The 15,849-nt window shown below is 42.0% G+C and overlaps 1 protein-coding gene across 2 annotated transcripts in view; it reads right to left on the bottom strand.

Moving 5' to 3' along the window:
* The window catches only part of ccdc167 (coiled-coil domain containing 167), a 41,611-nt gene that overhangs the window by 6,845 nt on the left and 18,917 nt on the right, over nucleotides 1-15,849 (bottom strand). For both annotated transcript variants that reach the window (XM_003215901.4, XM_062973725.1), the window contains 2 exons: nucleotides 9,674-9,768; nucleotides 3,692-3,744 (listed from right to left, as the gene is read on the bottom strand). In XM_003215901.4, coding sequence (XP_003215949.2) covers nucleotides 3,692-3,744; nucleotides 9,674-9,768 — 148 coding nt within the window. The remainder of the gene's footprint in view (nucleotides 1-3,691; nucleotides 3,745-9,673; nucleotides 9,769-15,849) is intronic.

Genomic DNA, 15,849 nt, shown 5'->3' with positions numbered 1-15,849 from the left:
CCATGGGTTTCGATATCCATTGTGGGTCCTGGAACCAGGGGTGGTTCAACCATTAGGCGAAGTATGAGGTTTCTGAAGGCGCCATCCTCTAGGGGGCACTGTTGAGGCACATCCACCCAGGCGTGGCCTTCCTGCCTCCGCGGCTGCGGCCTGACCTCCGCAGCCACCATACAATATTTTTAAAAACCCTTTAATTTTTAAACCTACTTTATACGCATATATACCCAGGGTCACATAAAAATGTCTTGGACAAAAAGTGGTTGCAAGTTGAAAAAGTTTAAGAAGCCCTGGCCTAGAGTACTGTTCTGTAGAAAAGTGAAGGGTTAAGACAAAGACCAGGAGATAGATTAGGCATGGGCAAACTTCGGCTCTACAGGTGTCTTGGATTTCCACAATTCCTAACAGCCTACCGGTTGTTGAAGTTTGCCCATGCCCGAGATAGATACGTCAAATCAATTCACTTATTGCACTGATGTTGTGGGTAGGCATAGGTGGCTATTCTGGGAATGAGAAGTCTGGACGACATAAGGCAGAACCAACAGTGAGACACACACCCTTTCCAGTTCTCAATGTAAACTATCTACCAATCAAATCTGATTTCAGGTTGGTAGGACGCAAAGATCAACTTCATGCAACGAAGACTGGAATTGTTTTGCTACCAGCCATTTCACTTCTTGGTTTGAAAAAGAAGATTGGAGACCGGCTGACAGTTATTTAGCACAGCAAGACTCTAATCTAGCGATGGTTTCTTCAGTAATGGTCTTAACAGCAGCTTCTGTTAGAGGAATGCTCACAAGGTCCTTTTACAATGTAGCTTTTACAATCTTCATAACCCAACTGGCTGGCTTCCTTTTGACTAGTCTTACCAGTCAGGATGAGTAAGGGTGCATCAAACAAATGGCTGGCTTCACTCCTCCAAACATCTCCACATTATTTCTTAAGAAGATGAAACTCATCCATCAAAACCATACAGACCTTGGTGATTACCCTTGAGCTTACTCTTAATGCAGGATCTTCCTTAGAACAGGATAAGCTATATCTTCCTTCCTGGGCAACAAAATTAGATCATGAATGTGCCTTCAGACAGGACCAGATATTAACTGAGGCAGGTCCATGGCCATGTAATTCTGAACTCTCCTAGAACAATCAGTTTGTGGAAAATCAACACCACAGCCAAGGAGACAATTAGGCTAAGTGTCAAATCAACAGAGTTCTAATCTCAATTTTCTGTCTATTTCAGTCCCACCATTTTGGAGGTTGTGAAACAAGACATCTTAATACAGATGTATACAGTGTTCCCTCACTACTTTGCAGTTCCCTTTTTGCAGATTCGCTGTTTCACGGTTTTTCAATAAACTAAAATAATACTATAAATCATAAAAATTATGATTTACAGGCTAAGGAAGGGAGAAGGAGGCGATTTATCAACACACAATTGTTTGATAAAAACTTAAAATAGTGTATAACTACAAAAATAATGTATAAATATATAACATCCCTACTTTGCAGATTTTCAGTTATTGCAGGTGGTCCTGGAACCTAACCCCCGCGATAAGTGAGGGAACACTGTACTCACAATTGTTTGGGAGGGTGGGTCCTGCCCAATTGCGCACAAGTGTAGCAACTGTAAGGAGTATATTGCCTTTTTATACTTTAAACCATGATCATTACTTTTTAAAATTGAATTATATTATTATTATTATTAGGTGATGTGGTGGTGAAAAAAGCCAACGGGATTCTGGCCTGCATAAATAGGGGTACAGCGTCTAGATCCAGGGAAGTCATGCTCCCCCTCTATTCTGCCTTGGTCAGACCACACCTGGAATACTGTGTCCAATTCTGGGCACCACAGTTGAAGGGAGATGTTGACAAGCTGGAAAGCATCCAAAGGAGGGCGACTAAAATGATCAAGGGTCTGGAAAACAAACCCTTTGAGGAGTGGCTTAAAGAGCTGGGTATGTTTAGCCTGCAGAAGAGAAGGCTGAGAGGAGACATGATGGCCATATACAAATATGTGAAGGGAAGTCATAGGGAGGAGGGAGCAAACTTGTTTGCTGCTGCCCTAGAGACTAGGACGCAGAACAATGGCTTCAAACTACAGGAAAGGAGATTCTACCTTAACATCAGGAAGAACTTCCTCACTGTGAGAGCTGTTCGGCAGTGGAACTCTCTGCCCCGGACTGTGGTGAAGGCTCCTTCTTTGGAGGCTTTTAAGCAGAGGCTGGCCATCTGTCGGGGGTGCTTTGAATGAGATTTTCCTGCTTCTTGCAGGGGGTTGGACTGGATGGCCCATGAGGTCTCTTCCAACTCTACAATTCTATGATTCTAGGTCTATTTGTGAATGGTAAGTCAACAAATAAATAAATTCAATTGATTCCATAGGTTTACTCAAATCAAGAACAGAATCATACAGCTAGAAGAAACCACAATGGCCATCCCCTCCAACATCCTGTCATGCAGAAATACACAATCAAAGCACTCCCAAAAGATGGCCATCCAGCCTCTGTTTGAAAATTTCTAAAGTAGGAGACTGACTCCATTAGACACTGAGGTCGTTAACAACAGGAAGTTTTCTTATGACTCCTACATCCATGTTTATAGGCTCTTGCCTGCAGATTCACTGCAAATTGAAGGAGTCAAACTGGCCCTGCTTATTCTTGCCTAACCAAGCTTCAGTTATGAATGCCAGGTTGGGTTCTTCATTCAGGATTATAATCCTTGACTATAAAGTTATTCCCAGTTCCTAACCTGATATTGTGGACTGATACTTTACAATCTGAATATGTTGAGTTGATTATAATCCAGGAAGAGTAATAACCACAAGAGGTCTGCTCTCCTCTTCCTTCTCCACTTTCCCCTGTATAAATGGGGATTAACATCCTTCTTTCCTTCCCTCCCTCCCCCTTCCCTCTCAAGTCTGAAAGTAACACATAAATAGCCCTGCTTTAAAAAAACAAATTCAAAAGCTTAGCATTCAAAGCTGAAATAGTCAGCATCTTCAATTCTGAGAAATAGCTGTGCTATTTAAACAGAACTGTATATCTTTTGACCACCCACTCTTGATTTTTTAGTGTTGCTTTCTAATGTTCTCTGGCAAGGAGCACTCAGGACCTTTAGCCCTGCAAATAATTTCTGTGCCCATCATCTTTCTTCACTGGCCAGACAGACTGGAGCTGATGGAAACTTTAAACAAGCAACATGAGGAAGGATACCAGCCCTGGTTCTTACCATGTTAAAATAAGTCATTTAAGGACTTCATCCCATGGGTTCAGGACTCTGTTGCCATGCGCGTTGGGGGGACGGGGACCCTACATGATGTAAGGGCCTTTCAGGTGGGACTCCTTGGAGCTCCATTTCTTCAGCACGTGGAAATGGAGCCCTAAACCCATCTTCAGCAGTCGGCCCCAAATGGAGAAAAATGAAAGAAATACGGGCATCAACACGGTAAGCACGTGGGATGGCTGGCCATCCCAGAAGACAGGGAAAGACAGGAGGGAATGGGGTAAGACTCCACTTGCTTGTGGGATGAAGTCCTTAGATACATCTATTAACACTCCCCCCTCAAGCATAGTTGAATGAATTATTTCAATTTTTCTGCTTCTGTTTCCTGAGTCTACTATATCAAATGCAATTCAAGACGTATTTTATGTGATTGTAGTTTCAAAAGAAATGACCATGACACATTTCTTACCATATGCTTCAGCTTTGCTTGTTAGCAGGCTTTTCTCTTTCTCCAGTGATTCTCTGCAAGAATAAGAGGGGGATTTTTTAGCTACTCTGGGGAAAAAAAAATAATATACAAGGAAAGGTTGATAGAAAAAATACTTTGATACACAGATTAAAGTTTTGTGACACAGCCGGTCAACTGAGAAGCTTATTCCCTGGATGCTAATGAGGCTAGAGACAACAAATCGCTGAGATTTATGTAATTATTGACTTACCATTCAATAATTGTGTCTGTTCTAGAAGGTGCTACCAACAGTATTCAGGGTCTATTGTGCCACATTAGGCTCTACTGGTGATCATGTAACAAATGAACACTCCTTTATATAAAACTAGTATGTGTGAGAGCAGGGTTTTAGCTAACTATATCTTTCTAGTATTTTAAAAAAACAACTTCATACAGGAACACTGAGTCCAGTGATAGCTACAGCTACATTCTGTGATAGTAAAGGTCAGGCATGTGATCATTACCTAATCTACTATTTAGGAAAGCTCCATCCAAGCCTGCTCCTTTTGAGAGGTTTTTAAGATAACTTTAGGGTAGAATGGTCTTGAATCCATGGAATGTTCTCAGAGAAACTCTCACAAAATGAAATTTCTTGCCCCTTTCTCTCAATTTGAAGAATATTAAATAAGTAGCTCTGATGAGCTTCATGTGCAAAGAGATGTCTTACATTTACTTCAGTGTAGTAAGTTGTATGTACAGGTACATGGAATATTGCAGTCAAGAAACTTTGGCATATTACTTCCACTGTGCCTCTGGTTATCATGCCTCATTCTAAAAGACGTGCTAGCAGCTCAACAGCAATGTTACATTTTCCAATGAGAAGGATAAATCCAGGGCTTGCATTGTTAGCTGCACACTGGATGATTAATTAATCCAGTTTTTAAAGCACGAGAACAAAACAAATCGCCTGAAAATACACCTGCAGCAATGGCTCCATTACAGCAGGGAGGACAGAACAGCTTTGGTGTGGCTAGAAATAAACATGCACCAGCAAATTATCTGCCAGTTCCGAGCAAGCTCTGTGGTATAGTTGGGAATGGCAGTGAGCATAATAGGGTTTTGTTTCTCCCGAGAATAAAGCAGCAGCCAGAATGAAAACAGAGCCAAAACAGACTGCAGAGTGAGTTAAGGAAAGAGCATAAGATGTGTTAATGTTGGGAAAGGGAAAAGAGGGACTCTTAGAAGCACATCAGAGGATGAAGAAATAGAGATATCAACCTGTTAGAAAACAGACACATTCAGCAAATTCTAAAGCAGCAACTGAACAGTTACCATAAGAAAAAAGAGACTGGGAAAATTACAGTGGAAACCTTGAAGATTAGAAAGAAATAGAGCTCAATTTTTCACAGTATGTTCAGTAACCAACCAAACGAATGCTCCAATCAGTCTATCCCCTGCCCCCGCCTTGCAGATTGTACTTTAGGGATGGGTAATACATTGCCGTCTAAAAATGTTGGTTAATTCAAGTTCCATCAGCTCCAGTCAGTGAGTGAACGAAGATGGGGATGCAGTCAACAACTCTGGAGGGTCACATATTCCCCACTTTTGAAATCGGGCAAAAACAGATGTTAATGGTGCAACTACCACTTGGTGGCTGGCATTCTGTTAGTGCATATGTGGTAAACTCAAGGCCTGCTGGTGGAATCCGGCCCATCATCTCCTTTTATGTGGCCCTCCAGAGGCTGGACTACAACTCCTGTATACCTCATCATCATCTGAAATCATGAATAGAGCTGATGGAAGTTGTGATACAGTAACAGCTGGAAGGCTGCAGTTTGTTGTGTTTAGTCAGGACAGTGGGTTTGTGTTTAGATACAATGTGGATAAAATGTCCTTTAACTTTTCCCTAACTTCAGAGCCACAAGTACTGTGGCATTGCAATTCCCATTATCCCCTGTCCACATGGGAGATAATCGAAAGTGATGGGAGTTGCCATTCAATAACATCTGGGGACCCCAAGCTGAGTAAAAACTAAAGTGCATCAACCACTATGTAAAAAAATATATAGTGGGTGCTCTGTATCTATAGATTATCTGTCCATGGATTCAACAACCTTTTAAAGGCATAACGCTGATGTGGCCCTTGAAGAAAATGAGTTTGATACCCCAGTATTAGTGACTTACATGTGCCTAAGCGCATCTTATGAATGTCTAAATTTTGGGATGAGATATAAAGGGCTACTGTTGTGCCCCTTGAGCTCTGTCCAGAAATCTCCCATGTCCAGCAGCCGTCAAGCCCCAGGAAGGGTTGCTACTCTTCCTCCTCAGCATAGGGAGGGTGAAGTCATTCAGACAATGAAGGTCTGCCTGCTTAGGCTCTTGAGGGAAAGTAATTAAAGATGCACTCCATTTGTGATCACATTCTCAGTTCCCCTGCTCCATCCAAACTGAGACCAGCTCCTTCTGCGCTGTCTTCCTCCTTCCTCTCTTCCTGACAGGTAAGCAACAGCGACAAGGGGACCTTTTGGGGTTTCACAGTTCCCAGGTAGCAGGAGGACACACAATATCACATGCAGAGAAAAGCACACATGTTGGATCTTGGCCACAGCCTCCTTTTCCTCCCCTTATCAGAGGTATAGTATAATGGAATGTATAACATGATGTTGTTGTACTGCTCTGCTCAACCACCAACAGAATGTAGCTGGACGCTTGACTATGTACAAGGCAACACCATCACATATGGTTAAACTAATGCTTGGGAAAGAAACAAAGAATGATGGCAGCTCGATGCCTCTTATTCTGTTTTAAGAGAAAGGTGTCAGTCAGCGACTCATAAGGACAAAAGTTGATTAGATTCTCAAGGCTCTACTGGTGGTGTGATAAAAGAAAACAGTAAAGAATTGCAGGGAAAAGAAAGCGTAAGAATCAGAACAAAATCCAGGTCTTCTCTTTAGGTCTACATCTTACAACCCCAAATTTGCTATGGACCCAGTATTAATTGGAGCTTGGAAAATAATACACTTTCCTAGCCAGGTCTAAATCTATACATATGTTTTGAATAATGTTGTTCTAGATTCTGCCACTGCAACAGGAGCAGCTATTCCATTGGCTATGCCTATGTTTCCAAAAAAGTAAAAATGAGCAGTTACAGTGTTTTGACACTGTTTTGACATATCTTTAAGAAAATTAAGCAGTAAGGAGGAAACTTGTAAGGAGCTTTACAACTGGAAAAAAGATACAAGCCTAACTAGTAATTGCTAGTTCCAATTACAGTAATATCCGAAGGAATACATTTTTCAATAGTAAATCCATAAGTAATCCCACTGATTCAGTGGGTTTCTTCTGAGATTAAGTAATCAGATTTAGTCGTTAATATTTATGAAGCACTTTCCTGTGAATCTTTGCTAAAGTTTATTTTTAAAAAAAATCATTATTCTAGTCCTTATGATAGCAAATCCAAGCTTGAAAGCACATAGGGAAATGCTCAATAAATTCTGCAAGCTATATAAGGTCAGAATGATACCTCTACGAGTGGAACTGGGTCTTCATCAAACAAGTGTAAAGCAAGGGAGAATTTGCAACAAAGTTGTAGCAGGTACTCTTTAATCCTTCTCCTGAATGCTGCCATTCCTTTGTGGGAAAGTAGCTGGGAAAGGGTAATGAAAAGAAACAAGATAAAATGTAAGTTCTCTCATCTAATGTTCCTGCTGTTTCCCCTCAATGGCTGGCAAGTAGATTTTCAGTACTCTAGACAGCCCTTTGCTGCTCCTCATATTTAGCAAAGCTTCAAAAAGTGCAAAGGTCAAACTCCCACAAGCACATGCAGAGTATGTGCAGCCCCACCTGCAAAACAAGAGCTGACTGAAAGACTTAGATCACCATTTTGTTTTGTCTTCTCTTTCACTGCAACGTAACCCAGAAACCTGGCTGAGAGGTAATGGTTCCACTTTATCCTAAACCAGACCAATCTTACCTGGAAAAAGGTATTCAGAATTGGACAGTGCACTTCAAGAAGCAGGCAGACAAACCGTGAGTTCAGAGGAGGGCAACAAAGATGGAGAAGTAATGAGGAACGTAGACAACAAGTCACTTGTGGAAAGGCACAAAATGGTGGAGGAGAGAAAACATGACAATGTTCTTCAAACATCTGAATAGGCTCATTCAGCACAGAAGAGAGGGGAGGCACAAAAGGGCTTGAGTGATAGGAGAACAGATTTCAGTTGAACATTACGAGGACAGTGTCAAAGTGAAGTGCAGTTTGACAATGTCATCAGATACCCAGGGCTGAGTGGAACCTTCTTTGTTGGAGGCCTTCAAGCAGAGGCTCAGCAGCTACTGGCTGTCAATGGCACAACTGGAACAATTGCTCCAGGAAACCCTGCAAAAGCTATAGCTGGAACACATATATGTTTCTTGTACTATGTTGCTGCGAAGAGAGAACTACTGTGAAGATGAGGAGTGCTCAAAACTATTGGTCTTGAAATCATGGAGGTGAAGAGGTCTTGCAGGTCATTTCAGTCCCCTCATTGATGGAGGAAATATAGAGATAGAGCATCCCAAAAAGGTACAACCCAATTAAATTATTTGGATCCATGGAGCAGTTTTAAAAGTATAGTTCCCTTTTTGCACATGCTTCAGGTCCTTGGGAAAAGCAGCTTGTATATGCCTCCTACATGGATCCTAACTGGTATAATCGGGATGGTGTAACTACACCAGACTGGTGTCACCAGTGAAGTACTTATCCTTCCTTCTTTTTATAGCCGGAAAATGGGGGCAAGGTGAGTGGTAACCCTTGGGAATAGTGGGAGCTTCTGCCAACCTAGTAGTTTGAAAACATGCAAATGTGAGCAGATCAATAGGTACTGCCTTGACGGGAAGGTAAATGGCGCTCCATGCAGTCATGCTGGCCACACGACCTAAGAGATGTCTATGGACAACGCAGGCTCTTCAGTTTAGAAATGGAGATGAGCACCAAACCCCAGAGCCAGAGATGAGCACCGCTCCTCAGAGCCAGAAGGGGAAACCTTTATCTGTATCTGTGTTTGTTGTTTCTAGGCTTTGAATGTTTGCCTTATGTCTCTGTTTACTGGAATCTGCCCTGAGTCCCCTTGGGGAGATAGGGCAGAATACAAATAAAGTATTATTATTATTATTATTGCATTCAGTGACAGGAAAAGTATTTTTGGATCATGAATTCTATAGCCAGGAAGACCAACTTGGAGTTCTTGCTCCCCACCTGCTCCTAACTTTTTCAACCTGTGATTACAATCAACTGTAGATTTGGAGACTAAATGTATTTATTTCATTTAGAGGGGACAACTCTACCACAAAATAGAAAATTCCAGAAAATATGCAACAAGATTTTATCTGGTCAGATAAAACTCAAAATATGAAATAGTTATACATATAGACTAACTTTAGTCACCAGAACTGAAAATGGCATATATGTAGACACATTCAGTCTTATTTTATAAAATCTTGGTGCACATATGCTGGTCCTTATTTTGTTGTTTGGAATACTGGAAGTATGTTCACTGCACTGCCACCATGCCGATTTATTAGCAGATAAATCCTCTTGCAAAACTTGGCACCCCCAGGCAACAGGTGGCCAGCAAATTTAAATTACCTCTCCAAGCACTTACAAAGCAAAGGAAAATTATTTTTGAGGTGTGAAAGCATTAAGCATTCTTCAAATATTAAAAGCAAGTAAACAGTGAAGTAGCAAAGAGACAGTCTGAAAAGAGAATGCATAGAGAAATAGTTAAAGAAACACGAAAGGCATAATAGGGCTCAAAATGCATTCAGCCAGTATGGGAGGCAGGAAAAACAACAAAGAGCATAATTCAGCCCTATACTGATTTCATATTCAAAATTGCCTCCTTTTAGAGGAAGCCTTTAAATGGGAAAATATTCAGTCTCTCCTCTGTCCGGGGTTGTCCAGAAAATGTGCATTAACAATTCCATCCATGCAAGAGCAACTGAGACCTAAAGGTCCAGGCAATACCTTCTCTCAGGAGTCATTTCTTCTCTCCGGAGCTTAAAATCCACCTCTTCCAAGTCTTCTCTGCATTGCATCAGCTTGTCCTCCAGGTTTTCTACCTGAAACACACAAAAAGACCACAAAGAGTGATAGGCTCCTCAAATGCACCACCTCTGGAAAAAAGGGAACCTAAGAGACTGGTATTCTTCCAGATCCCATCTTATATTGTCTCTCTAACCTTGGGCTATCGTAGCCTGTATTGTGGCTATCATATATTTTAGGATTTCTGACCAATTATTGTTATCTTCCTTTGCCTCTATTGTGGTGGTCTTATCTCTCAGAATACATAATAAATGATTTCATTAATCAAAGGAAAAACAAATATATGAACAGTCATACAAAACAAGACTGGTATAGGAAATGGTCTATTTTAACCGACCAAAACAACGGAGATGATAGATATAGCATTTTGAGCCAGGCTTTCCACACGGTTAAATTGATGCAATGACATCATTTGGAATTGCTATTCCAGGAGGGAGGGGGGAAAAGGGGGGAGGGCATGGGTAACAGGTGATACACATTTAAGGAATATATAAGCGTCATATAAGGTAAAGAGACTTTTGGAATAACATATATTGAGATAAAACTTGTATGGCAAAAGTTTGTTAATTGAATGGATGTATCAATAAAAATCTTTTAAAAAGAGATTGGTATGCTTCACTTTTCCCTTCTTTCAAACATACATAAGCATAAGGCCTAACTGAAATTCAGTTTTTCAGTAACTCCAAGGCAGAGCTTGGAAAGTTAGTTTTTTGGGCCAAGACTCCCTGAATCCCTCAACCAGCATTGGCAGTGTTGGTGTCCATGCTGGCTGGTAGCCAATCCTGGAAGCTGACATTTGAAAAAGCAACTTTCCCAAGCACTCCAAACTATAAAAAAGTTATATGCTTTTAAAACACACATCTACATTTTATCCACCACAGGTACAAACACTACAACTTTTTGAACAAAACAAATGGGATGTATTAGTTGGTGTCCAGCAGCTTTAAGAAAAAAAAAGAAATTGATCCATTTAGACAAGAGATCATTAATCGGAGTCCACAGGACAATAATATCCAGCCCTTTGAAGAACACCACTTCACCTCTGAACTTAATTACCAATCCAGGAGCAGAAAGATGTATGAAAGGGATGGTTGCCATGGCATTTAAAACTGTTGGCTGTCTCCTCTATGGATAAAAGGAAGCCCTGACCCATTACATCTGTTCCTCAAAGTGTTTTTTTTAGTGAAATAGGTTGCTGATATGGGCTTCGGGCACTCAAGCTTGGCAAGATGTTACCTCCCTTTCAGTTCAGGAATTGGCAAGTTACAATAGCCATAGAATCATAGAATCGTAGAATCGTAGAGTTGGAAGAGACCTCACAGGCCATCCAGTCCAACCTCCTGCAAGAAGCAGGAAAATCTCATTCAAAGCACTCCCGACAGATGGCCATCCAGCCTCGGCTTAAAAGCCTCCAAAGAAGGCTTAAAAAGTCACTTAAATGTTGTCCTTAGCAGTCCTCCCCAGTGACTATGCTGGCTCAGGTGATAGGCATTGTAGTCCAACAGCATCTGGTACCTAACTACTAGCATCCACCCATTGCTTAACTGAAACAAATCTTGGGATGCAGATATACAGCTTTCTGTCTGTTTCCCAGGAAAGAAGATATCAACTGCAGTCACTCTGTCACTGTTTTATCTGCTCACGAAGCCACACGTAGACCCCCCCCCCCCCCAAATTGATGTTGGAAGTGGCCCAGGGACCTGCCTGGGGTGGAACAGACGAATTAACCAGGGCAATTCGGGGTCCCAAGTGGATACTCTGAACTGCTGTGATCATCTTGTATTCAGCTGGAGTTGTGGCAGGAAGCAACTGCTGGCTGCTTAAGATAGTCATCTAATTAGTCTGCTAATTTATTTTCCAGTAAAGTGGAGAGACAAGAGAGCGAGAAAGAGAGGGAGGCACAGCCGAAGCACAAGAGCTGGGCTAATCAAGGATGGGAAGAATGCTTTGGAAGTGAGACAGCTTCTTAAGGGAAAATGCCACAGGGAATCCCCCCCCCCTCTCATTTTTGTTATGCTAGGGATGAAAGAGATTCTATCCAGAGCCTGGAATTGCAACTTTTCCAGGAGGTACGGGGAATTATAGTCCAAAAAAGATAACATTTCCAGGCTCTGGTTCTATCCATTTATGATAAAAATGCTGTATTCGTTTGCTGAAACGAAGCAATTGCTTAGAACTACTGGTCCATCTAGCCCAGTGCAAGCGCCCCAAATTTCCAGAATCTCAAACTGGTCTTTTTCTGTCCCAAAAAGGAGAGTACAGTAAACTGCTGCGCCCAGATACCTCCAAATGTAAAGATGCAAAAACAAGAGATGGCAGTGATGCAGTCACGCTTCTTGTAGCATAAGAAGGGGGGGGGGGGAGAAATCTGGCAGCAGCTTTAAAATTAACTTTTTATTTTTGCATGAGTTTTGGTATTGCATCTGAATACGTTAGTTTATATCAACAAAAACTCATGTGAAATTAAATACTGATAAATCTTACAGGTGTTGCCAAGTTTCTTTTGTTATCCCTATTCCATATGGAGGGGTTTAGGTCTTAAACATGGCCCCCAGACATGATGCAGTTGCTCACTCCCTTTCCCGGGGAGTGCTGACATCCTTAGCAGAAGATGTTAAGTCAATATCATCTATATCAGAGTTTGTCAATGTGAGGGTCGGGATCCCTGGGGGTTGCGAGGGGGTGTCAGAGGGTCGCCAAAGACCAGTATTTTCTGTTGGTCATGGGGGTTCTGTGTGGGAGGTTTGGCCCAATTCTATCGTTGGTGGGGTTCAAGGGGCTCTTTGATTGTAGGTGAACTATAAATCCCAGCAACTACAACTCCCAAATGTCAAGATCCATTTTCCCCAAACTCTAACAATGTTCAAATTTGGGCATATTGAGTGTTTGTTCCACGTTTGGTCCAGATCCATCATTGTTTGAGTCCACAGTGCTCTCTCAATGTAGTTGAACTACAACTCCAAAACTAAACCACCAAACCCTTCCAGTATTTTCTGTTGGGCATGGGAATTCTGTGTACCAAGTTTGGTTCAGTTCCATCATTGGTGTTCAGAATGCTCTTTGATTTATGTGAACTATAAATCCCAATACCTACAACTCTAAAATGCCGAGGCCAGTTTCCCTCAAAACCACCAAATGACAAAATTATTCTCCCTCCCCCCCCCCCCCACCAGCCCCATCAGTATTCAAATTTGGGTGTATCAGGTATTTGTGCTAAATTTGGTCCTGTGAATACTGTATATCCTGCATATCAGATATTTACATTATGATTCATAACAGTAGCAAAATTACAGTTATAAAGTAGCAACGAAAATAATTTTATGGTTGAGGGATCACTACAACATGAGGAACTGTATTAAGGGGTCACGGCATTAGGAAGGTTGAGAACCACTGATTTATATGCTGAGCAACTTCTCTGCCACTGAGCTACTGCTATGGGCATGTATGGGCATTGTACTCATTGGCGAGCTGATGAAAAAGCATTGTCAATCAATATACCTTCTTTTTCCTGTTCCTTTCTGCACTGCTTGTACTGCTGTGTGCAAAAAGCCAGAAACCAGGCTGAGAATGACCAAGCACCCCCCTAGATTGGCTCTCCTATTAGACGGATGAGATGTATCGAATCCAGATCACCAACAGACATTTCTTGATACAGCACGAATGTCAGTTGCCCATCCCAGGGAGAAAAGGAAAGAACCGGGGAGAGAAGTTATTGCGTCCAATCATTACATTGGGAAAACAATTCTACTGATCTCCTGATTAACCACTTTATGGCTCAGTTTTCAGCTAATTAGCAATTCTCACACTTGGGTGAAGGAATGCAAGCAAAAGCAGCCTTAGGCAAGGTACAGAGAAGAAAATCAGAATGCGTGGAACCAATTAACGGCAACAGAAAGCAGTATGGGGGGGGGGGGGCGGGGGGGGCGGACGGTAAGTGCCCACCCTGCACATCTGTTCTAAGGGTTATGGATCTAAAATAAGTTAATCACTTTCAACATCAAGATTGTGCTATATAAATGTTTATAACTGCACAGTAGTTGCAGTAGCATCCTTCTACTGCTTCAAAGTACTGCAAGCCTTTAGTTGAAAAAACCTGACACAATGAATCAAGGGTCCTCTCAGATACCAATTTAGAATTTGGCAACACTGCTTCTTTGAACGACAACACTCAGAATCATGCAGCCAGCACAGTCTCCCCCATATATTCCTGTTTTGAGAACCAACATGGTCATGGATACAGAAGTTATCAATGGTCTGTAAGAGATGCACATTTATGCAACACTGAGCTCCCAGCTCTTGTTTTCAGAAATATGTAGTCCAAATAAGTAACTTCCTGAAGCAGATAAAGCAGAATAAGAATATTATTTATTCAAAGCATTTTATACTGATGGGATCGGAAGTAACCCCCCCCCCCCCCAGGACTCTGTAAAAGATAGTTCAAAATCAGGGAATTCATAGTTTTGCCAAGGACACCAGGCTGCAATGATCCCATAGTCCCCTATCTCTCCCCATGTGGAAACCTAAGGCTTTTTCCATGGCCCCATTTGGCAACGCCCCTGTAACCCAAACTAGCATCTGACCAATTTGGCTATTATTTATTAATTAGATTCCTTTTTTTATGAATGAAACTCCTGTTTTATAAATGGACTCAGGCTACTCAGTGCTCCTAGGGCCTTCTATACACCCCCATGAACTCTTATGGACTTTCCACGAACTGTCATGAACTTTATAGGAACGTTTATAAATGTTTGCCAAACTTTATGAACTTTTATGGACTTTGGGGGGGCTGACGTGACTTCCCCTTAGACCCTGCATGATTCCCCCTCTTCCTATGAACTCTGTGTATGCTCCCCCACTCCATTCCTTATCCTCTATATGTATGCATGCCTATATGAAAAATATGAAGGAAAGCAGGCTGCTTCTTAAAAGCCAGCAACTCATGGCTCTTGGAGTTTCCAAACTTCCTGAGCCAGTAATTCCCTAACAAAGGATTTCACCAAGCCCACTTGCATGGACAATAAGTAAATAGCTCTTATCTAACCAGACCTCGGAGGGCTGACAGCCAGGCCATCTGGAATGATAGAGTCTATTGGCATTTTGGATCACCCAACAAGGGGCACTTCTTTATCTGTGAGGAACCAGGGAATTTGCCAATGCCTCCCCGCTGTGTCACATCTTGATCTGAAAACCAAACTTCATCTGCCATGACTGTACTCTCACAATAAGGCTGGCCGGTGTGTGTCAGACTACTTGTTATATCAATCAATGAATCCATAGCCAGGTCGGGCTTGCAGGGCCCTGGGGCTCTCGCTAGACCATCTGACAATGGGCCCAGGAAGGGCCAGTCATAATCCAGCCATTAGACAAATATTTTCTGTTGGATGTGTTGTCGAAGGCTTTCATGGCCGGGATCACAGGGTTGTTGTATGTATTCCGGGCTGTATGGCCATGTTCCAGAAGTATTCTCTCCTGACATTTCACCCACATCTATGGCAGGCCTCCTCAGAAGCTGTGAGGCATGGAGCAACTAAGCAAGGAAGGTTGACTTATCTGAGAGTTTTTAGTGTTTGGGGACACTAGGCTTCATCAGAGACTGTACATGCAAAGAGTTTCAACAGGGTTGTTGAAAGCTAAGGCCAGCCAGGGGCAGTGGGAATTTTGAAAACTGTATAAAAGTGCATGCTTTGCTATGTTATGTATCCCAGTCTATTTTTTGGTGAACTATTGCAGGCTGGCATCACTTTCAGCTGAAATTAAATAAAAATTCTTCGGTGGCTTCTGCTTCAACCTGGTAAGTTATATTCTGGAAATTATTGGCTTCTATTCTCACCAGGTCTAACCCACAGCTTGGATCTCACTGTCCAATGCTGCTCTAAATTGCTCTATAACACTGACACAGTTATTTCCCCCAAATCATTTAAAATATCTATACACATAATTAAAGTGAAAATGTGTATGGGTGGCTAGGGTGTCCACTTACACAGACAAGCTTCTGCCTCCACAAGCAGCTAGAGCTCCTACTACTCAGGAGACACCAATGGCCCTCCCTCCAATGACATTTCAGGTTATAGTGAGCATAATGAACATGTACAAGAGCC

Source organism: Anolis carolinensis, chromosome 1, assembly GCF_035594765.1.
Source record: "Anolis carolinensis isolate JA03-04 chromosome 1, rAnoCar3.1.pri, whole genome shotgun sequence".
NCBI classification, from domain to species: Eukaryota; Metazoa; Chordata; class Lepidosauria; order Squamata; family Dactyloidae; genus Anolis; species Anolis carolinensis.
The sequence above is the reverse complement of the archived record's forward strand: the minus strand, read 5'-3'. Positions and strand labels throughout refer to the sequence as shown.